General features: G+C 37.4%; 3 protein-coding genes and 1 non-coding gene across 5 annotated transcripts; 1 reads left to right on the forward strand and 3 right to left on the reverse strand.

The window, feature by feature from the left end:
- Nucleotides 1-92: 92 nt before the first annotated feature.
- LOC114527040 (mucin-2-like) lies at nt 93-11,940 on the reverse strand. Its single transcript, XM_028548616.1, has 23 exons — nt 11,833-11,940; nt 10,990-11,199; nt 10,587-10,684; nt 10,154-10,246; nt 9,978-10,070; nt 9,723-9,818; nt 9,462-9,554; nt 9,005-9,100; nt 8,822-8,890; nt 8,324-8,535; nt 7,522-8,125; nt 6,984-7,218; nt 6,805-6,851; nt 6,364-6,633; nt 5,556-6,071; nt 5,042-5,285; nt 4,821-4,867; nt 4,439-4,667; nt 3,930-4,369; nt 3,395-3,633; nt 2,992-3,148; nt 2,644-2,881; nt 93-2,369 (listed from the first exon to the last, which is right to left on the reverse strand). Exons 3-23 carry the CDS (start codon nt 10,642-10,644, stop codon nt 176-178), a joined length of 6,270 nt encoding a protein of 2,089 aa, XP_028404417.1. The 5' UTR covers nt 10,645-10,684; nt 10,990-11,199; nt 11,833-11,940; the 3' UTR covers nt 93-175.
- A 1,060-nt stretch (nt 11,941-13,000) lies between these two features.
- Nucleotides 13,001-17,605, reverse strand: LOC114527046 (sorting nexin-7-like). Its single transcript, XM_028548627.1, has 11 exons — nt 17,488-17,605; nt 16,578-16,772; nt 16,236-16,346; nt 15,874-16,038; nt 15,609-15,804; nt 15,253-15,383; nt 14,922-14,990; nt 14,504-14,590; nt 14,223-14,330; nt 13,870-14,022; nt 13,001-13,787 (listed from the first exon to the last, which is right to left on the reverse strand). The coding sequence occupies exons 1-11, from the start codon at nt 17,509-17,511 to the stop codon at nt 13,707-13,709; spliced, it is 1,320 nt and encodes a 439-aa protein (XP_028404428.1). The 5' UTR covers nt 17,512-17,605; the 3' UTR covers nt 13,001-13,706.
- LOC114527045 (actin-histidine N-methyltransferase-like) lies at nt 16,945-22,695 on the forward strand. 2 transcript variants are annotated; one of them, XM_028548626.1, is made up of 18 exons: nt 16,945-17,073; nt 18,027-18,213; nt 19,034-19,135; nt 19,240-19,322; nt 19,673-19,732; nt 19,822-19,894; nt 20,020-20,130; nt 20,229-20,309; nt 20,408-20,472; nt 20,582-20,640; nt 20,750-20,864; nt 21,132-21,206; nt 21,364-21,463; nt 21,545-21,608; nt 21,687-21,772; nt 21,974-22,091; nt 22,211-22,250; nt 22,409-22,695. In XM_028548626.1, exons 2-18 carry the CDS (start codon nt 18,126-18,128, stop codon nt 22,538-22,540), a joined length of 1,452 nt encoding a protein of 483 aa, XP_028404427.1. In that variant the 5' UTR covers nt 16,945-17,073; nt 18,027-18,125; the 3' UTR covers nt 22,541-22,695. The 2 variants fall into 2 exon arrangements, with proteins under 2 accessions (XP_028404427.1, XP_028404426.1); XM_028548625.1 differs by lacking the exon at nt 16,945-17,073 and having other exon boundaries at nt 17,720-18,213.
- Trnac-gca lies at nt 17,792-17,863 on the reverse strand. The gene has a single exon. It is a non-coding gene; the product is annotated as a tRNA-Cys (tRNA).
- Nucleotides 22,696-22,714: the final 19 nt, after the last annotated feature.

Consider the following 22,714-nt stretch of genomic DNA (forward strand, 5'->3'; position numbering starts at 1 on the left):
CGTTACTCCAGTTGCTGGTTTCCTAGTTACTTCAGTTGCTGGTTTCGTAGTAACACCAGTAATAGCAGTTGTAGGTTTGGTGGTAACTCCAGTTGCAACAGTTGTAGGTTTGCTGGTAACTCCAGTTGCAACAGTTGTAGGTTTAGTTGTTACACCAGTTGCAGGAGTTGTAGGTTTAGTTGTTACACCAGTTGCAGCAGTATGTTGGTTTGGTAGTTACACCAGTTGCAGCAGTTGTTGGTTTAGTTGTTACACCAGTTGCAGGAGTTGTAGGTTTAGTTGTTACACCAGTTGCAGGAGTTGTTGGTTTGGTTGTTACACCAGTTGCAGGAGTTGTAGGTTTAGTTGTTACACCAGTTGCAGGAGTTGTAGGTTTAGTTGTTACACCAGTTGCAGCAGTTGTAGGTTTAGTTGTCACACCAGTTGCAGCAGTTGTTGGTTTGGTAGTTACTCCAGTTGCAGCAGTTTTAGGTTTAGTTGTTACACCAGTTGCAGCAGTTGTAGGTTTAGTTGTTACACCAGTTGCAGCAGTTGTAGGTTTAGTTGTTACACCAGTTGCAGCAGTTGTAGGTTTAGTTGTTACACCAGTTGGAGCAGTTGTTGGTTTGGTAGTAACTCCAGTTGCAGCAGTTGTTGGTTTGGTGGTAGCTCCAGTTGCAGCAGTTGTAGGTTTCGTTGTAACTCCAGTTGCGGCAGTTGTTATTTTTACAGTAGGAGCAGTGGAAGCAGTGATCACACCAGGGGCAGCAGATGTCAATTTCGTAACAATGCCAGGCACACCAGTTGCAGCAGTTGTAGGTTTAGTTGTTACACCAGTTGCAGCAGTTGTTGGTTTGGTTGTTACACCAGTTGCAGGAGTTGTAGGTTTAGTTGTTACACCAGTTGCAGCAGTTGTTGGTTTGGTAGTTACACCAGTTGCAGCAGTTGTTGGTTTAGTTGTTACACGAGTTGCAGGAGTTGTAGGTTTAGTTGTTACACCAGTTGCAGGAGTTGTAGGTTTAGTTGTTACACCAGTTGCAGGAGTTGTAGGTTTAGTTGTTACACCAGTTGCAGCAGTTGTAGGTTTAGTTGTCACACCAGTTGCAGCAGTTGTTGGTTTGGTAGTTACTCCAGTTGCAGCAGTTTTAGGTTTAGTTGTTACACCAGTTGCAGCAGTTGTAGGTTTAGTTGTTACACCAGTTGCAGCAGTTGTAGGTTTAGTTGTTACACCAGTTGCAGCAGTTGTAGGTTTAGTTGTTACACCAGTTGCAGCAGTTGTAGGTTTAGTTGTTATACCAGTTGCAGGAGTTGTAGGTTTAGTTGTTACACCAGTTGGAGCAGTTGTTGGTTTGGTAGTTACACCAGTTGCAGCAGTTGTAGGTTTGGTGGTAGCTCCAGTTGCAGCAGTTGTAGGTTTGGTGGTAACTCCAGTTGCAGCAGTTATTGGTTTGGTGGTTACTCCAGTTGCAGCAGTTGTAGGTTTGGTGGTTACTCCAGTTGCAGCAGATGTAGGTTTGGTGGTAACTCCAGTTACAGCAGTTGTAGGTTTGGTCGTCACTACAGTTGCAGCAGTTGTTGGTTTTTTGGTAACTCCAGTCGCAGCAGTTGAAGGTTTGGTGGTAACTCCAGTTACAGCAGTTGTATGTTTAGTCGTTACTCCAGTTGCAGCAGTTGTAGGTTTAGTTGTTACACCAGTTGCAGCTGTTGTTGGTTTGGTGGTAACTCCAGTTGCAGGTTTCGTTGTAACTCGAGTTGCGACAGTTGTTACTTTTACAGTAGGAGCAGTCGAAGCAGTGATCACACCAGGTGCAGCAGATGTAAGTTTCGTAACAATGCCAGGCACACCAGTTGCAGCAGTTGTAGGTTTGGTGGTAGCTCCAGTGGCAGCAGTTGTAGGTATGGTGGTAACTCCAGTTGCAGCAGTTGTTGGTTTGGTGGTAGCTCGAGTTGCAGCAGTTGTAGGTTTCGTTGTAACTCCAGTTGCGGCAGTTGTTATTTTTACAGTAGGAGCAGTCGAAGCAGTGATCACACCAGGTGCAGCAGATGTCAATTTCGTAACAATGCCAGGAACACCGGTTGCAGCAGTTGTAGGTTTGGTGGTAGCTCCGGTGGCAGCAGATGTAGGTTTGGTGGTGACTCCAGTTGCAGCAGTTGTTGGTTTGGTGGTAGCTCCAGTTGCAGCAGTTGTAGGTTTCGTTGTAACTCCAGTTGCGGCAGTTGTTATTTTTAGAGTAGGAGCAGTGGAAGCAGTGATCACACCAGGGGCAGCAGATGTCAATTTCGTAACAATGCCAGGCACACCAGTTGCAGCAGTTGTAGGTTTGGTAGTTACTTCTGACGTGGTGGTACATGTTGGTCCAGTACAAAGAAGACACCCAGAATTACAAATACTATAAAAATGGAAGCATTACAGTGTTGTTAGTAAAAATATTCCGATGTAGAGCAGTCAAAGCAGTCATGTTAAAGCAGTCTGGAACATACTCTTGTTCAGAATTTATTGGATTAAGTAACTTGAAATAGTGTTGATTATGTAGATAGATGTGATTACTCTGGATATAACCATGAAAACTTAGGGAATATGGATGAAGGGGGGGGGGGGGTCGGTTTGAGTACCAGTAAAACCTTGACAAAGTATTCATTTCAATCGTACGAAGGATATCTTACCAACTTTGACAATTTCTTATCACAAAAGAACCATTTTGGTACTCGTGACCATCCACAATGCAAGTACAGGCATCTGGTTTGATGCAGCCGCCATTGTGAAGTACTGTGCCATTGGGGCAGTGGCAACCTTCAGTGCATGGTATTGGACATGAAGGACTTGAGCCACAAAGCGATTCGCACGTTTTCGGACATGCTGGACCGCAAGCCTCATACTTTAGACCATTCTCACATTGAGCAGCTGGAAGAAAGAGCAATGAAATAAACGCATGTGGTGATTGGTTTTACCAGTGATATTGATTAATGAACTCAAAGAAAATGTAGAAGAAATTCACAGCAATTTCGACTTACGACAAAGTTCTTGTGTTCTCCACTTTACATGCACACCGTGTCGGTTACATTCCCTTGAATAAGCCGCAATAGCTGTACACATACATTCACAATCACCACCAGTATCGCAACCGCAAGCATCATAGTAGCAATTTTCGAAAAATGGCTCTGGGTCAACCTACAATATTTGAAACGAAAGTCAACGATGAATGCTAGCTGAAAGCAAGAAGGCAAGATAACGCAATATTAAAACGCTTCGAAATTGTAAATAGAATATTACAGCATACGTTTAAAGATGGATCAATAGATGCTACGGATTTTTTCTCTATCAAAATATATATTTGTTACAGAGCTAGGAATGCGAACTCACTGAAGGAACAAGAAAGCAGGTAACGCAAGTTGGTAAGAGATTTTCGGTACTTACTTTATCGTGACAAGGTTGAAAAACATCCCTTCTTATGATGTTACAGGTCTTGTACGCCCAAGCGGCTCTATGTTTGTTCGTCTTACAGGGGTGTTCAATCACGTGTGTATCGGCACAAGATGGTTCAACTTTCCAAGAATCGCCGAAATCCGTCGGCAGAGTTTCAGGAAGGTTTTGGGGGGTCAAGAAATCATCGTTTTGATTATCATTGAGATTACCACAAAGACCACATGTATCTCCTATAAGAAAACGGTCAATTGGACTGAATACAAAGACGCATGAAAGAGTCTCATTAACCTACCCACGATTTGCAGAGCACAATTAAGAAACAACACTCAGTGGGAAATAATCAGCGTGGAAGTGTATCGCGTCATTTTATATTTAATCATGCTGAAAAAACCCGAAGGCAGTTGTTTATTTCGAACGTTCAACGTTGCACAGGATATTTGCTTTGAAGTAAGTTCGATCAATGTGCCCTGGTACAGGAAAGTGGAGAATTGCGAAACTGCGTTACTGGAATAAAATGTTATCTTACCTTTGTAAGTAGGTTCCAAATTGACATACACTGTAGTACCATGATCCCATTCCATAGTCAACCCAATTTCGGTCGTCAGCACAGTGAAGAACAAGCTCTCGTAGATGTTATATCCCGACGTGAGGTTTATATTTTTGGCTCCAGGTAGGGCTTCGATTTTTGGTTTTCCCCCTCGAATGAAGGAGATCATTATGCTATCCAAAGTTACAATAGGTGCTTTCGTACAGGTAACCCCACTCGTTCCACAAGGAATGTTTTGCACTTCAATGCGAAAATTTCCAGTGCTGCTGCCACAGTAGTCCTCAGATAAAATGTACCCACAAGAGCCTTGGAATTCGTACCTTTTACCATCAAATGTTTTAAAATGAGGATCGCCAACTGCACTGCAAACTTTAGGACATTTTTTCGTAGTACATGTCCATGCTGTATCTTGGCAAGTACTGCGAAGGGAAGTGATGGAATTTAGTATTTCTAAATGTTTAGGTACAGTAGAATGTAAAAATACTTACCAAGTATTACAGTCTAAAGTGATAGTTTCTCCTGAGTCATAATGACGACCATCATGATGACAAGCACATTCAGAGACATTAACACACCCAGAACCATCGAAGACAAGATCTCCAGGACAAATGCAGCCTTCTTCGCATTGTTGGTTCAAACATGGCAAGTTCACGTTCTCGCACGTTTTAGCACATTGGGCACAAGTGGACCAAACTCGACCAGAAGAGCATTCAACGCCTAATTTGAAAAGTAACGCTTAAAATGATATACTACACAAACGCCATTTTGAATGAAAACGAGAAAATTGTGGCAAAGGGGAGCTGGAAGGTTTACCAAGTTGAAATCAGACGCAATTCAAATGACCAAAAAGTAAATACGAGAAAATTCTACCTTGGCATGTCTCGTTTTGACAGTCAAATTTTCCATTCTTACAAGTGCTAAAAAGTAATAGTATTAAAAGTACTATTAATTTATTAAAGATAAGAACACCTTCGTTTATTGGCATTTTTTGTCATGAAACTGTGGGATACTTAATTTACTCCACATGGGATTTAAAAACGCATTTAATCATAATAAGCACAAGTTCATAATAAGTAAGAATAATAAGTTACCATATGGTGCATCTGTCGGGCCAATAGGAGGCTCCAGGGGCGTAGTCGTCACCATCCTGATGACAAGGACATTGTGAGTAAGGCACACAATTGTTGTCTTCATTTAATGCTGTGCCATTTGGGCAATGGCATCCTGGTGAACATTCCTCAATACAGCCCTCGTTTGCTTGTAAATCACGGCATGTTTCATAACACGAAGTACCACATTGATTATATTCCTGTTGCTTGTTCTCACACAGAACATCTGTTTAAAAAAATGTTACGTTTTGTCAAGCTACAGTATCCGAAACTATCCATGGCAAGAAGCTTTAACTTTAAATTTTCTGCAAGCCGTAAATTAATACGTGGCAGAAAAAAATATGCTATTTATTTCTATTGCGGGAACTAAGAGCGTTATTTTAGACACCATTTGGTCCAAGATGAGTGGATTAAGTTGTCGCACTAATAAAGTAGCTGCATTTCCAAATAAGTAATGTCATCTAGATAATGGTAAAAGAAAATCAGAATTTCATACCGCATTCAGGGAACAGACCAGTGTTTCTCCAGTTAATCACATGACCATGACGTGTACACGCATGTGCATAATCTTCCAGCGCTGAACAATAACAGAGAGTGCCATCCTGACAACCACATACGTCATACTTGCAGTTTTGAATATAATGATCCAGTGGATCCACACTATGATGGCATGCTTGAAATGGATCCCTTTTTAGAGCGCCGCACTTCATCTCGGCTTCGGCCGCTCGCTGGACCATCGTCTCGCATGGGTTTTTCGCGTGAGCAGTTTTGTTGCAAACCGTTGTTGCCCAGGAGTTAGCAAAAGCAAGAACGTTGGTTTCGATAGCGTGGTCGTTGTTCATGAAGTCATCATCTTGGATATTATTGTAATTACCACAGAGACCGCAGGTTTTGTTAGCGAAGTGGGGTTGAACTGTGACATAAAGACGCAGCATTCCATCCCACTTCACATCTAATCCAACGCTAGATTGCAAACGAGTTATCTGGGAGGATATTCTTGTCATCGTGACCCCTGTGAAGAAAATAGTACAATTTAAATGAGCATCCTACCGGTGTCTGGATCCATAGGAATCCTGATCTCATGTGTAAGGCATGTTAGGATAAAAGGAAAATGAAAGAAAATGTTTGTATCTTGTTTGTATTTAAATGGACAATTTCAAGAAAAATTATTATTGAATGTTGTGATCTTCAATAGCATTTCAGTTGCAGGACCAGCTACACCAGTCATCGACAACTTCCAAAATTTCGTGATTTATAATTCGCATATACTTTTGAAAATAAAAAAAATATACGAATGATCATACCTGCTGTCGTGTAGGGAAGCACAATTTCCTTGCTATTCACAATGACTGCTCCACCGCGCATGAGGACAATCGAGGATCCGTTAACGTTGACAAAAACAGTTTTAGTACAAGTGACAGTATCATCAGTGCCACATGGAGTATTCTCGACCAAGATCTCGAAGGTATTTGAGTGACAGTCTCTCGCAAAGATATAACGACAATGGCCCATAAATGAATACGCCTTGCCGTCAAACGTTCTATAATGCGGGTCACCTGTTGCGGAGCACGTCCCTGCGAAGAAATATGAACAATAAGATCAAAAATCAATTCCATTTAGCTTGTTTACAGGCGAATTCTTTCCGGACGTTAATTCTGTATGTCAAAATTTCAAATAATAATAATAATAATATCACTGCATAATATTAGCACTTGTGCTACAAAAGTTTAGATAACTTAACTCACCAGCACAAACATCACTACTACATGACCAACTGCCGCCGGTACAAACACTGCAAAAAAAATCCGAGTTAAGATTCCTCCATGACGAAAGATTTTTTCGACTTAAAATAGAAACAATTTTGTCGCCCGAGACTGTATATGAACAGAAATTTAAAATTGGTGTTATATGGAAGACTACTTACCATTTGTTGCAATCATTTTGCACGATGGATCCAGCAGGAAATAGCTCTTTATGATGATCGCAAGGACATTCTTTTTCAGCAACACAGTTTTGTCCATCATGATAAGTTCCATTTGGGCAGGTGCAGCCATCAATGCAGTGCATGTCACAAATATATTTCTTATCTTTATGAAAACACGTTCTTGGACAAGCCGTTTCGCATTCACTGAATATCATCGTTGCCGGACATGTTACGTCTGAATAAAGAGGAATAATTGCCTATGGACTGGGCTACGTGTAGTACATATTCATCCACGAAATATAGTCAAATATTTTCATAACGAAATGAAAAAGGAAAACATGTTTGAGCTTTTCATTGCGTATTGAATTACCCGATTTTAAGATAAACATCTACCAGCCTAGTCAGATATTTGCATTATATGTTTTAAACTTCACACATACACTTCGGGCATAATGGACGGTCTCCATTGCAAAATCTTCATCATTTTCTTTACAGTTCCTGGATTTAATACGCTATTGAATTTCTATGGTATACATACCGCAAATATTAAGATCATCTCTCCAAGAAAGTTCAACTCCATTTCTAGAACAGGCTCTTGAATATTGGGTAGAAGCATCGCACAATGTGGAGTTGACTGAAGTGTAGTTGAAGTAGGAACATGCATCTTCCTCACACATCTTTAGAAATAACGCCGGGTCTACGATCGAATGACAGGATAAGAACGGTGCTTGCAACAAAGTTGCACAAGAGATACGAATGTTCGCGTATTCCGTCGAGCTCAGCTTTTTACAAGGAGACGAGTCCATATGTGCAGGAACATCTTCACATGTTTCACCAAAGGCTGTCATTTTATAACTGTTACCAAATGTGTTCACGTTGGAGACTTGATTACCAGCCAGAGTAAGAAAGTCATCTGCAGGGTCGCTGTTATAGTTGCCACATAAACCACAGGTTTTCCCTCGGTATTCATTAGACATATGAACATAGACAGCGCTGTGACCGTCCCACTGGATAGTTAGACCACTGAAACCATACACGACAATGTACCTCGCAACTTCTTGAATCACAATTTTTTCTACCAGGTGAGGCAGTGATACGTTCTGACCGTTGACTTCGACATGTCTATGTTGGTCAAGAACAACCTAAAAAGTAGGGTATGTCTTATTGAACATTTTTCTAGTAATTACTATGCTTGGTTACTATAGATGTCGCAGCATCAACTAAAAACTGTTGAACAATGATTTTTATTTAGTCGCTGATGTTAATACACTACTATGCCGTTAATTTTCTCCACACGTTCACGACATCATCAATAGTATGATTTTAGCGAATTTACAAACCTTGATATCATGTCCACCAAGATACAATTCAACACCACGACGACATTTTTGATCTTCAGGACAGTTTGGATCATTTGTAACATGAACAGAGAACATGTCATCAACACAGTCAGCAACCAGTTTGTACGTGCAACGTCCAGGATAATAGAAGTACTTCCCGTCAAATGTTTTGTAATGGTGTTGACCCCAAGTGTAACACAAGTCGGGTTCATCTAAAAATATAGATATTGAAGTATCTAGCAAAATATACTGGTTATATTATGGCAAATTCATCCGGGCGACCACAAAAAACCCCCATTTTTTCACAAACTTTAAATAAATTCTCCACAGATAAAATGGAGGATAATGTCAAATACCATCATTGGTCGTAAAAATACAAATACTGCAAGTTCAGTGAATGCAAATTCAGTAGGGAAAAGTATGGTAAAATTTCCAACTATTTCAGGTTCAGGAAAACACTGTTTCATCGAATATGATTGCTACTGATGTCAATATTACCTGATGTTGTCGAGATGACTTGTCTTTTAAACATAAAGGATAGGTCATTTTCTTGATTCGAGATAAGAGCTGATGATGAAAGAAAATATAGATGTACGTTAATATATTGCGATGAATCTCGGGGTAACTAGAGTTCATCGGTGGGGATTTCTTTACTTTCAGTGAAGAGGCATTGGAACTTACATATTTCGCAATTCTTTCCAGAGTAGCCTTCAGGGCAAAGACATGTGTTAGGCGCCATACAAATGCCACCCACTTGACATCCACCTTCGCAAACAGCTATAAAATATTCAAGATTTAATATTCGTGAATGAGAATTATTAGTTCAACATTTGACAGTCACAGCCGTATGGCAGCGATATACGTACAGTAGCGTAGCCAGCCTGACGATTTGTCCCGCCATGCTAATATTTTGGTGTTCACTGACTGTGAAAACAATACATTTCTAAAGAAATGAATAATTATAATAACTCGAAATTTACATAGCGGGACAAAATCGTCAGGCTGGCTACGCCACTGTATACGTAGCGTGCAGGAAACTAGGCTGAAGTTAGAATTGACTGCCAAACGACGGAATACGCTACGTTCCGCCACGTTACGATTAAAGTTGAGAAAAGACTCAAGTTATCATTGTACTAACGTTCGTTACAAGTTTCCCCAGTCCATCCAAATTTACAGTAACAGGATCCACCGGAACAAATCCCGCCATGTTCACAGGGCTTTGGGCAACGTTCTGGAAGTATGAAATATTTGATTAATATATAGCGGAGATAACAGTGAAGCAGTATGGCTATAGGTGACGGCGGTTTGTATTTGGACAATTTTCCTATCCATCATCATCACAGCGATAAAACAATTACTCTAAAAAACATGAGCATTTTTGCACAAATCAGTTCCTAACCTCCCTGGCATTTTTCTCCAGTGAAACCACTGACACAAGCGCAAGTGTTGGGGGCTACACAGCTACCGCCATTCTTACATTCCTCTTCACATATTGCTAGAAATTTATCAAATTTATTACTAAAAGCAGCAATACGAATCATTTCGGTATTTTGAGGTATAAATTAGGTATTTCTCATATTACCCAGGTAACTGAAGCCTAATCCGCACAAAAAATCATGCAAGTTTTAAGATATGCAGAGTCGTTTTTGTCTACCTGTTTCACAAGTTAGCCCAGTCCACCCAGGATGACACATACAAACGTCTGGTTTGATACAAGCTCCGTTAATGCATGGTGTTCGACATACAGCTGTAGAATTACGTGGCAAGAAAATATTTTAGTCGATATCGAGAGAAAGCATCAGGAATTGAACAGTGGAGATATGCAACTACCTTCTTCGCAGTTTTTTCCAGTATAGCCATCGTGACAAAAACATTGGTCGTTACTGCAAACTCCCCCATTCATGCAAGGTGGATCACAATCACCTAGAAATAAATCGAGATTTAAATAAATCAGTTTCAATAAGCTGGTTAATACAAAGAACGAACAAATTTATCAGTCCTGAATGCATGTAATTGCCATGCTTCCAATAATACTGGAGTTCAATGTTCCCCATAATTACACAAAATTAGTAACACAAAACGGCTAATGCTCACTAGACATTGTGAAGGTCAACAACGCGAATCTTAATTATGCCCAAGTGCAAAATTCTACTATTTCACTGCCAACATGCACATGTATGTGTTCAAAATTGCTTTCATTGTGCATATAGCGAGATTTCATGATTTAAATTTACACACTAAGATGAGATTGGTTTTTACTCACGTTGGGTACACTCGGGTCCAGTCCATCCTTTGCAACACCTCGATTCAACTCTGTACATCCTTTTGAATACTTCACGTTTCTTTGTAACAACAACTGATCTAAAATAATACAAAAACAGGTTCTTTCAATACAATTCTGCAGACGGATGAGAAGGAATGATATCAACCATCATTCCACGGCAATTTCAAAACAAACCAAGCAGGTTCTTTCAATACCAGTTTGTCTTAATTCAAGCTTATACCTTGCTCACTTTTTACACTATATATAGGCTATATATCATAATGTTCAGGCTACGAATTCCTGTTATAAAAGGGGCTTCAATAAGTCTCTTGAAAATCGAAAAATTAACAAACTGACAGAAAATGTTTTCAGTTGTGTTCCGATTGAATAGCTGTACACATACCTAGTAAACCGACACTGATTTGAGCCATCGTTGAGAGGAATTTCATCAGGTACATTACCACATAAAGCAACAAATGTTTGAACGACGGTTACGTTAAACTCTTCGGGAACAGCGTGGACGTAAGGCACTTGGTAGAAACAAATTCTATCAATGGAATCGGATCTGTTCACGGATCTGGCTTCTCTGTCGAGGAGGTCTAGTTCTTTATACCTATAAAGAAACACATTGAAATGTCAAAATCGTCCGTCATTTTGACTCAAATGCATTTTGTATTGCACGATTTGGCCGCGTATCGTGTTATGTTGTGCATTAGAAATAAACCAACTAAGAAATTAGGTCCGCTTAAATCGAGTAAAGATCGAGAGAGGCTACTATTTGTTCTCTATGACTATATATGTACATATTATTTAAACACCATGCGGCAGTGTAGAAGGGCGTGCCTCACAACGATCAGAATACTTTCGCCGTAAAAGATAAATCAGTGCCAAATACTGGCCAAAGTGGAGTTCGGAAGAACATCATTTGTAATAAAAAGGTATTTCGGGCACGCTTTCACGTATTGTATAACAAACAACCGCAAACTAACTCGAACACACAAAACGTGGTCTGTACTTAGGACCGCAAATGCGAATGGTTTGCCGATAAATAACTTCGCAGGTGATATAAGACAAACGATAGATCGATAGACAAGGTCTAGGACAAGTTCAGAAATCGTTACCGCTTTAACACTCGTGGGGAGAAGAAAGTTTCTTAAAATTTTGTTGAAGCCGGGCGAGCAACGATTCATGCACGATAAAATCGTACCACTCGAGCCACTAGAGTTAAGCATGTATTCATACTTACACAGGAATATCTTGCAGTGTAGTTTCAGCATTTTCTTGTCCGACCAGCAGACAAGCGAGGAAGAAGAATCCAGCCAAAGTTTCGGCAACCAAGACGCAGCGCTTCCGAACCATGTTGAAGACCAGGGTAGAAACAAGTTCAAAATGCTGTGGCTGCCTTGATATACCTTCCCCATGTGACGTAATTCCTGTTTATCATGAGGATTATACAGTACAATAGAGAAATTGTGAACCTCTCCATGCGTTTGAAATATGTTAATCGGAATTATTAGAAAAACAAAAGGACATCGCTGAATGATAAACAATAAATTGTGAATATATAACAATAAATCATTCATATACAGTATAACGTGTACATGCATGTGCATAAAAAAACATCCTTGTTTTTTAGATCCCTGGCATTTTTTATAGTTTCTGATGATCTGCTAAACTGTTAAAGTCTGACTTTTCACTGTTTCCTCCATTCCTCAAAAAACTAATCACTTTGAAATGTTTGTATTCAGTCGCGTATCATTAATTCGCCGCATTTTAAAACGAGATCACTGTTTTAAAATTTGCATTTCAAAGTATTAAAATCATCTATTCTATTGTTAAAATATCAATTGTTCTAGCACTGAGCTAAACCAACGAGTGCATAAAAAGTTTGGCATGTCAAAATTACTAGTCATAATTATGCAATTAACTATTTCATGCCAGACAAAACAAACTAAACCATGCATGGTGTATATTTAAAGCAGCAATTCAAACAATGAGATGATAAACTTCATAATCATCAACTGCATTTGACGTGTCCACGTAAACCTTTTGTTTAAACGCGAAAGAAAGACTAACGACCGACTAACAACATTTGGCATTTTGAAGTTAAAAATTTATTTCATGAACTATAAATCACATGCCGGTAAACACCCTCAATGACTGGTCTGCCATTGTTCTGGACAGTCAAATACTCACATCGGTCTGGTCAGGCTCACGCGTGTTCATATCGCTAACTGCAATAGTGTTGATACGAGATACAGAGTACAGACTATTTCACATTGTCGAAAATGACTTCTCACAGTATCACATAAAATAACAACGAACTAATCAAATCACAATTATCATTTTATTTTATTGTTTTTTACATCTAACATGTAATTAAAATGATATAATCACTGAAAACTATGATAAATTTTTATTGATAAAAATATACCTAGTATAGCTACGTCACTATATATGATTCACTAAAGTATATAATTTGAAATTCTTCACCCGTAATTAAAATCACAATTATTTTAAGACGTAAAAGGAATCAAGAAAAAAAAGTAATATGGTAGGTGTTTTTTCTAACAATTATCATCATTTATCGAACTAAACCTCCAATTAATCGAATTCTAATTGTTTTCACATAATTATGTCAGAAAACAACGTTAATATAGCATCACCGACGAAGGCAATTTGTAAGCGGCCATCGAAAGAGCTGCAAGTCGCTGTGTGTAACCGATGTTACACGATTCCTTATATATTACTTTTATTATGGTGAAAAATGTATACAAAATATAGCTACCACAAATCGTGTTTGGAATTGTGTGAGAGATTCAACCAAGTTTTATCGAAACATGTGACCTCACGCATGTCGATGATTGGTAAACTGGAAACTAAGATATGTAATGAAGAAACTAAACCCTGGTCAAAGTTATATCATGACGGGTAATAACACCAAAATATCCCTAGTTTATTGATATTGTTTTTACCCATATAGATAAACTAAAAGTATATGAATTATGCACGGCTGTTCAATGGTCACTGCTGAAGTATAGTTGTTTCCCAAATGAACTGCGTGTAATAAAATTGCTCTATGTAAATAAAATTTGACATTAATTTCACCATTCCACTCTACTAATCCTCTTCAATGAAAGCCCCGTTATCTAATGAAGTTGATTCCAGTTTAACGAGAGCTTCATTCCAGGCCTCTAGACTCTAAACACAATAAACATGAAAAGAAACTTGTAATTTTCAGATTTCAGACAGAATACCTTATCAATACATCGCGGTATATTACCTGTTTGAAATATTCAATGAGACATTGAGAATAATCAGTAAATAATTTTTTGAAATCTTGTCGTTTATTTTTATGCCATCTTTCGATATCAGCTTTTAAATCGTGATTTGCACATTCTGCCCGATCATTTGCGGCTTCAACACTTTGTTCAAGCTACAAAAATAAATGTCATTACCATTAAAAACTGAGCCGGTAGCTTCTATGATAAAAAAGCCGGAATTTTGCATGCGGAGCGAAATTATTCTTTGTCTTCAAATTAATATTTTTGTAATTTTGCATGGCGAAAAAAACATAAATATTAATAATAATACAAAGACGAGACAAATATCTTAAATAAAGCAATAAATTCTCACATCCTCAATCGTTGCATTCAATTTATCAATCTTTTCTTGCTTCACTTCCTCGGGATCCCGACTTCCGATTAAAACACCAAATGAACGTGTTTGTGTCGATTGTTCCAACTGGAGAGATAAAGATAATTTTGCGCTTGTCCGGTGATATTAATTTGAAATAATAATGATAAATTAAATACCAAAATTATTAGCTTTTTCCTGTATGCAGCTACTTTTATAGCGATCTACATAATGGTGCGACCAATCTTGTCACAGTATGTTGTAAATTTTCTTATACTTACTTCCTCTTTTTCCTTTTTCTTTCGTTTTAGTTCTTCCACAGTAACTTCATATTCCATCTGTTTCGCGTCACGTCTTTTCAAGGCTCCCTGACGAAAAAACATTATTGAATTAAACAATACACATCATTTGCTCAGGAGGATTACAAAAACAGCCAGGATATACACAGTCCGGGTAAAATAAAACTTGGCGTAAACACAATTGTTGTAGAGTTCACCCTTCTACAATACGTATGAAGTATTATTAATTTTTACTTTATTTTCCCAATGCCAATTTTTCAACTTCCAAGTTAATCGACATAAAAATTTATTTTACCACTCATAAAGAAATTTCTATTCCAGCCTCTATTTCCGGCGATAACAGTATACAAAATGTGCCACTTAAATACCCAACTACTTTCGAAGAAAATAGAAAGTTCACCTTGATGGCATCAATATATAAAATGTATTCCTTGAGAGGTTCCATAATACCAGCATCTTGTTGCTTTAACTACAAAAATAAACCGTCAGTTAGTCCAAAGTCGTATGGCAACCTTCGCAACACAGGGTATTTCCTTATCACTTTCCTCAACTGCATCCTGAAAGATCTGTGTACGAGTTGGATCGTATTGTATAATTTGTATGAGTATCGTAGAGTAGTATTTTTGTGAAACTTGACATACAATAATGTACGAGTTAATTCCAGGAATATTTTTCAGTAGAGACGTTTGATCATGATGACCAAAAACAAATGAATATAGAAATTCTCATACCAGATTTTTTAATGCCTCGTTGTTTTTTTCCATAGCATCTGCCATTTCGTTCAAGGGATCCCCTAATTTAATTTCCGAGTTTGACCACAATCTGAACACTGGTATTCCATCTCTAAAGCTTTCTAGAAGGTCTATAAATTGAAAAGCCAGGGCTTAGGAGATAAGAAAAAATGAGCTTAATCGTAAGGCCCCAACTCGTGAATTTTTGCATCGGATAAGTCGTTGAACAAACATCACGAGTATTTTTTCCAAGAATAGATGTTGCGTTCAGTTCACTCTAGGTTCTAGCTAACATCATTATTTTCTGGTCAAAAACATTTGCATTAACTTAAATACACAGTCAATATCAAACATACCAAATCTCTCGCGAGCTAGTTTATCTGTAACTTTCTCAACAGAGCTTATTTTCTCATTGAAAGTCTTTGCAAATTCTGCAATATCAGTGAACTCTTTATCTCTTGTTTTCAACATCATTGAAGAGGCAGTGTGCTTGACAGAATCTCCCACCCTACTCATAATCCCAGGTGCTTGTTTCTTTGCAGTCATTAGTTCCTAAAGACAACAAAACAACCATTGTATAAAAGCAAAATAAAATGAATAAAGTTAAATTTTATGACTTACCCATGTTTTTGCAGTCAAAAATATTTGAAAATGTTCACTAAATGACAGGACGGGATGTGATGATACTCTTGATACAAATCTATTTAATGCATCTTGTCGGATTTTTAAGTATTCTTCTGAGAACCGGTCAAAATGCTTTGTAAATGAATTCTTCTCTGGTAATGGCTAAATAAAAAGTAAAATTACACCATTAAATTGAGGTCACATGCCTGTTCTGACTGGTACCGAATGCCTAAAAAGACAGGGAATAAGTCTGAACAGTCATGTGACCATTTTTATAATGATTTCCCCAGTGTCACCATTATGTATTAGTAGAGAGAGTGCTCTGAACAGTTAATGGAGTTAAATTTTGCATAACTTACAGGTATAACATGAGTAGGGTAGCTTTCCTCCAGCCGCTGACGTAACCACAAAAAGTCTTGATATCTTCTTCTTACTGAATAATTTGGTTGATCAAATTCACTTCTTGTTGTCTAAATTAAATATACGTAGATTTTGGATTAACATCAAACAAACATATCTGAGTGGAGCAGTTTGATGCAAATGCAATTCAAGTACCATATGATAAACATGTAATAATCACGCAGACATTATCATTTTATACAGAAAACATGTGTAACTTGATAACAGTGAAGACTCCCAAATTCCTTAGCCAGACTGTGCAACTATAATTACATTTATTTGCAAATACTATAAAGACTAACCTTTGTGAGAACATAGTAACTGACATATCCTTCTATATGTTTTTCCGGATCTTCAACTTTGACATGTAAATCATGAACATGTTCACCATCACTATCTATACTATCTAATCTGGTAGACGTTCTCACAGCTGGATCATTTGACAGAACTTCTTCAAGACCACCAACATTCACAGTGTCATCAATTGTCTGATCATTCTAAACAAGCCAAAATAAACTAACATTAGGTGGTTAAAGTTTTTACAAATAATAGTGATATGGTAAGGCATATGACTCAGGTGAAAAAATGAATAATAATTATGAAAATTAGGCGTCATGGCTTGTTACATCATAATGCATAATGCATAAAGGTCTATTGATCCCTGTTGCGTTGGCCAGGTATGCTACAATTGCTCCCAAAACCTAAGTACACCTGAAGAGCTTTAGAAGCCTACAAGAACAGCTTGATACATGGAAAAAACGATTTACTTGGGGGCAATGAAGCGATGAGAAGAAGTTGGTAAGATGAATTCTTTTCGGAGGCCTTGAAATTTTTTAGGGTTGTGAAAGGCAAATCTCAATTGGATGCAAAAGTAATGTAATTTTAAACAAATTCAGATTATGGTTCTGGACTACACTTATTTCTCATTTTGCAATTTTTCGCTTGTGGTTGGCATAACGTAAACTCGTGTTGGACAATATTTCTCTCCCCCACGTCAACGATCAACTAATTTTACTTGAGATTTGTGTTTCTTACTAATAATTAATAAATAGGGCTTCCGGGGGTGATCCCTGCAGCAATCGCACAAACCAAACCACCAATTTCAATGCATTTTTTTACTTAATAGCCTATCTTTGTGCAATCACAAAACACAGCTATTTAAGAAAATAAAAGAAAGTAATTCTGAGGTATAAAATATACCCAAAAGCTCACCTGAAGACTTTCAATCTCATCCATATCTCGAACATCGAAGACGTCGCTCACTTAGCCAACTGCAATGAGACGTACAAAATTGGATACACGAAAAGTTGTTCGATTCACAGGCCGTGTTATAAAACATGGGGATTTGGGGCGATATTATTTTTTCTCGTTAAAATTGTATAATTTTCAAAATTTTGTTGCGAAATTATATATTATTTGATAAAATTCCACTTTTACAAAAATGCAAAATTCTGGTAAAGTAAATATCTCTTTTCTGGGTAGAAAGAAAATTGAAAAAGAAAATTGAAAAGAGTGAAGGGGGCATCCGGGATTGAACCGGAGACCTCTCGATCTGCAGTCGAATGCTCTACCACTGAGCTATACCCCCTCGGATGAAGAGCTATCGATATTTAAATTTTATATATTTAGCTCTGCTAGTTCGCTATCAATCTTGAGATTCGATTTATCTAATGATTGTCAGATTATATCATATATATCACCTGATTTACAGATTTGACGGATTTATCATGTTTGTTATTTTTAATTTTTAGTTTTTTGATGAGAAAGTTTTTTACATTTTATACTCAGTCAATGGCTTTGTTATCGTCTTGAAAATAAATTTAAGCAATAAGAAATATTAAAGTACAAAGATGGGAAAGAAAAACAGAACTAATAAAGACGGCAGAGCCCAGAAGAGCAAACCAGAAGAAGATGCAACTGTTTCCTTACTTCTTGAAAGTACAAATTTCTCAAATTTAATTAAAGTATTATATTTTTAATTTGACACAGTCATGTCATTATGCTCACGGTTTAAATGCGGTGCTACTATGCACATTTAAAATAGACTTTATAAATCACAGATACTCGCTAGGTGTATCTTGTTGAAAGGCCCTTTTATAACTAGTGGATGACTGGATGCAACCTGAACTATATGCAAATACCAGCTGTGACCCTGATTTGTAGTCAGATTTACTGAGTTACTTTGGTGGTAAAACAGTGCACAACCATATTTGCCATGACATCTGCCATCTGTGCATTATATATTTAATATTAGATTTAATACAATGATAGTTTTACAGAGAATGGGAAAAGGAAGATAGGGTGGGGTTGTCCCAACCCTACCATTTTGTTTCTACAATGTGGAAGCTAGGTGAGGGGATGTCCGTTCCACATACCCCTCCCCCTCCCAGATAAAAAAACATTAATTTTTTAACCTCCTAAACCCTTGTGGCGACTTGTCTATATATGCAGAAGGCAAGCAGTCTCCAAATCAAGCAGTGGTCTCCAGTGCAAGCCAGTGTTTCGTAGCATAGACTAGAATATTGGCAGCTGTGACATTTCATTATTGTATTGTGTAAAATTTCCAAAACTTGGGGGCTTTATTGTAGATTGATTGAAACAGCCTTTTTGGAGTCTTAATTAACCTCTTTCAGTTACGGCCAGTCTAAACCATACCTTTAAATTGTTTTGTTTTTGTTGTTTACTTTGTAGACAAGTCTTAACATCCTTAACTAGCACCTGCTTAAGAAGCATGCAATGCACTTTTATAATATTCTAGAAGCAAGCTCACTTCCAGCTGCAAATGCTAAAGAGCAATGGGATGAACATGTTGCAATCAGAGAATTAGTTGACAAAATCCAGAAAATGCAGGTTCAGTCAGGTATGTAAGTAACACTACTCATTTCCTTTCAACTTAGTTTTTCCCAAAACACATGCAGTCTCATCTTTGAATATGATTTGAAAACATCTGGTTTCCTTATTAAGAAAAAGAAGAGGTACCAACCCGAAGTACTTTCCTTCCTAAATTCTCTGAATGGCTGAAGGAAAATAAGGCTGATTCTGAAAATGTAATGTACTTTATTGACTTGTTCGCTACTTGTTAAATTTATCATCTAGATTCTGCAATACGATATTGATAAACATTAAACAACGTTCAATTTTACGCTGTATATGTTGTCAAGTTCTAAGATCTGGCTTGATCTGCTTACTGCTACGTCTCATGTCATGATTAGAAACAAACGGCTTCAGCATCTTGAGTGTTTGTGAACGCAGCTAGCCCAGAGCTTTTGAAGAAACTGCCGTTGTGAAAATACTCAGATCTTCTTTTAATAGTCTTACTCCTCGACTTTGGCATTCTGTGCAAGAGAATTACTATTACAAATTTCATGCAAAATCTTTTCCCTTTTAATACTCTAAGGTGGAGGTGTACTCAAGTTCTGAGGTTGATTGTGGTGTCCGAGCTGTGACCTCGCTTCAGGTAACGACGACGTGAATGATTAAGATTTTTGTAAAGATTGCTGTATGAAAACTGCATCTTCGACTTTGCTGAAATATTTTCTTCAAAAGGCAGGAGAGAAAATATTAAATATCCCACGAAAGTTGATCCTAACTTCAGAACATTCAACTTCCACATTTTTAGGTTTGTACACTACTATCTCGACTGTGGGGAAACGTCGATGTATAATTTTATTCCGATCATGCAAGAGAAGCTTTAAAACGGTTTTATATATGAATAAATCATTTTTCATTTTTCTGTGCTTTTAGGATCTATTATTGAGACAGATAAACTATTACAAGTAATGCCAAATGTAGTACTTGCTTTGAAATTACTGAACGAGTGTCACAAGGAAGACTCATTTTGGAAACCCTATATTGGTATCCTTCAATGCTTCCTTTTCATTTTTAATTTTAACTCTTCTACTAAATTAAAATAAACATGAAATATCTATGAATACAAATCTTAACGTTAAAAGATATTCTCCCGCTAAAGTTTAGCATTCCTCTGTTTTTCACACAAGAAGAAGTTAGTGTATTGAAAGGATCACAGGTTTTAGGTAAGATACAGTGCATGGCACGAGTTAAACTGTGAGGATACTGTAGGCAGTATTGCATGGGATCTTCCAATTTTGTTATCAAAACTAATATATTTTAGGCAATGTTCTTAACCTGTACAAAAGCATTGCTCGTCAATATGCGTACTTGTATCAACTTTTCAAGGTATACAATACAAAAATGAATACCATATTAATGCTACCAGTATTTGTGAAATATAATTATTTGTGTTTTCATTTATATATCTTTACATGCCTGTCCAATATGTTTACAGAAAATACCGACAAATAATAAATTAAGTTTTATGAAGTCATTCACGTACAATCAATACAGGTATAAGATACAGTCGAATTTAGCTTTACTACAGTATATACAAACCCAATCTCTGTCCTATAGGAAGCAGGGTTAATTGATAAAACTAGTAATGTATCATTTAATTTAGGTGGGCAGTTTCTATTGTGATGACAAGACAAAATCAAATACCATGTTCTAGTGGCAAAGGATTACATTTGGCTTTGATACCTTTTCTTGATATGTGTAATCATTGTGAAGGACACGTACGTCATATTTGCTTGTGAATATACCGTGTATACATTACATTAAGGCTTTTGGTCTATTGATTGATTCAAATTCCCATTGCCCAGCAAACTCAAAATTGCAAACCTTTTTAATTTTAATTCTGATCTACTAATTTTTAAATTGTTACTTTAAATAGTACGTCTTAGTTAGGAAATGCAGATCACAAAATTCATGGCACGTCACGTGCTCGAAAAGTCAAAGGAGGGATTCGAAGTTGAGACTAACTTTGTCTGTTTTCCGAGCAGTTCACGACGGACTACGATCTTAGTACGGATTCCTGCGTTTGTTATGCCTTGGATTCATATGTGTCAGGTGATCAGGTGAGAAATCTACCCCTATACCCATACAGGGCTTGGGGAACGAATAAGGATTGCGGGTGGCACATCCCCCCCCCAGCGGCCACCTCGCCCCGATGCACAAGTATTAGCAAGGCTTGTACGTAACCTTCCTTATGTACATTGTGTGATGTTTTCGTAGGTCTTCATATTTTACGGTCCAAGATCAAACTCCGATTTCTTCGTACATTCAGGATTCTATTACACAGACAATAAACATGATCTGCTTCACATCAAACTTGGTAAGCCTACTTTCCTAAGTATTTTGCGATTTTAATAATGAGATATTTACATGGTCACGATCGTTTGATTAATATCTTTAGGAATTAGCTCAAGTGATTCCCTACATATGTTGAAGACACAACTTTTGTCTAAGATCGGTGTGAAGTAAGTTGTTAATTAAGATCGTCTTTACGATTTCTTTCATTGCTAATAATGTGATACCTTGCATGCATTGTTTTATAGTATGAAAAATCTTGCTGTTACGAAAGAAGAAATTCCACTAACAAAAGATCTGTTAGCATTTCTAAGAATATTCTGCGTCACTGAGGGTAAATGAATATTCTTATATTGACAAAAGTTTATTGCATGTGCAGATTATTTGTCCTTCCATATAGAGGAACCCCCAAAAAATGTCAGGCTCGGCTAATTCATTTTTATTAGCACTGTACTTTTTTCATATATCGCTTTTTCGCTTTGCCTACCAACAAGGGCAAAGGCACCGGAGACTTCTATATTTTTTCTAAATTTAGACGAGGGAAAGCAGTTATCAGAAAAAACAGCTGAAGAATTGCAAACAATACTCTTTGATCATTCTGTAAAAGTTAGCAAAGAAAATGAAGAAAAACTTTGTAGTTTTTTGGAGACAAGGTTCTAAATAATAATCTGTTTAATCTATGAAATGATATATGCATGAAAGTGCCAATCCGTAGTTATACGAAACTACTGTACATATTTCTTTTGAATGAATAATTTCCGTTCAATTGCAGATGTTCATTATTGCTTCGTCAGTATCCCACGACGAAGGAGGTAAATATTTTGAAAATTGCAGTGTACATTCACGCTATATAAAATGCCTACTTAAATGCATGTCTAAATGACATAATGTACAGGATGCAGACGTACCTTGCATTCAATGAAACCACATGCAGTTAACTCTCACGATCATGAATTTACTGTTTTTGCAGCAAGATGACGAAGTTTTGGACTCCAATGATCTGAGCGAAAACACTCGTCTCGCAATCACGCTACGAAGAAATGAGAAAACATTATTATTAAACGCTCTTTCGTTCTGTAAAGAAACGAAAGAACAGTTGTAGGTCAGGTCAGCAGTTATTAATAAGAGAAATAAACTCATCATTAACTATTATAGTCTTACCTTTATTTGCGCGTAGTCTCTCCTTTATTTCCGAATTGCACTATTTTAAGTTTTCTTGTTGCCAAAAATATGTCCTTTTTTAAAACGCTGCCGGCAAAAAAATCGAAAAGAAGTG

The sequence above is a fragment of the Dendronephthya gigantea genome, unplaced genomic scaffold, assembly GCF_004324835.1.
Source record: "Dendronephthya gigantea isolate DGI-Jeju-01 unplaced genomic scaffold, DenGig_1.0 000043F, whole genome shotgun sequence".
Taxonomy (NCBI): domain Eukaryota; kingdom Metazoa; phylum Cnidaria; class Anthozoa; order Malacalcyonacea; family Nephtheidae; genus Dendronephthya; species Dendronephthya gigantea.

Bases quoted from the DNA above. Each gene is read 5' to 3' on its own strand.
- LOC114527040 (XM_028548616.1), bottom strand. From the start codon at position 10,644: ATGTACAGAGTTGAATCGAGGTGTTGCAAAGGATGGACTGGACCCGAG. The intron at 6,634-6,804 runs GTGAGTTAAGTT...ATTTCTTCGCAG, and splicing joins TAGTAGTGATGTTTGTGCTG to GGACGTGCTCCGCAACAGGT. The intron at 5,286-5,555 runs GTATGAAATTCT...TTTTTTAAACAG, and splicing joins TGGTCTGTTCCCTGAATGCG to ATGTTCTGTGTGAGAACAAG.
- LOC114527046 (XM_028548627.1), bottom strand. From the start codon at position 17,511: ATGGATGAGATTGAAAGTCTTCAG. The intron at 16,347-16,577 runs GTTAGTCTTTAT...TATTTAATTTAG, and splicing joins GTTACTATGTTCTCACAAAG to ACAACAAGAAGTGAATTTGA. The intron at 14,991-15,252 runs GTATGAGAATTT...TTATTTTTGTAG, and splicing joins ACGAGGCATTAAAAAATCTG to TTAAAGCAACAAGATGCTGG.
- LOC114527045 (XM_028548626.1), top strand. From the start codon at position 18,126: ATGGGAAAGAAAAACAGAACTAATAAAGACGGCAGAGCCCAGAAGAGC. The intron at 19,323-19,672 runs GTAATGTACTTT...TAATACTCTAAG, and splicing joins ATAAGGCTGATTCTGAAAAT to GTGGAGGTGTACTCAAGTTC. The intron at 21,464-21,544 runs GTAAGCCTACTT...TAATATCTTTAG, and splicing joins TCTGCTTCACATCAAACTTG to GAATTAGCTCAAGTGATTCC.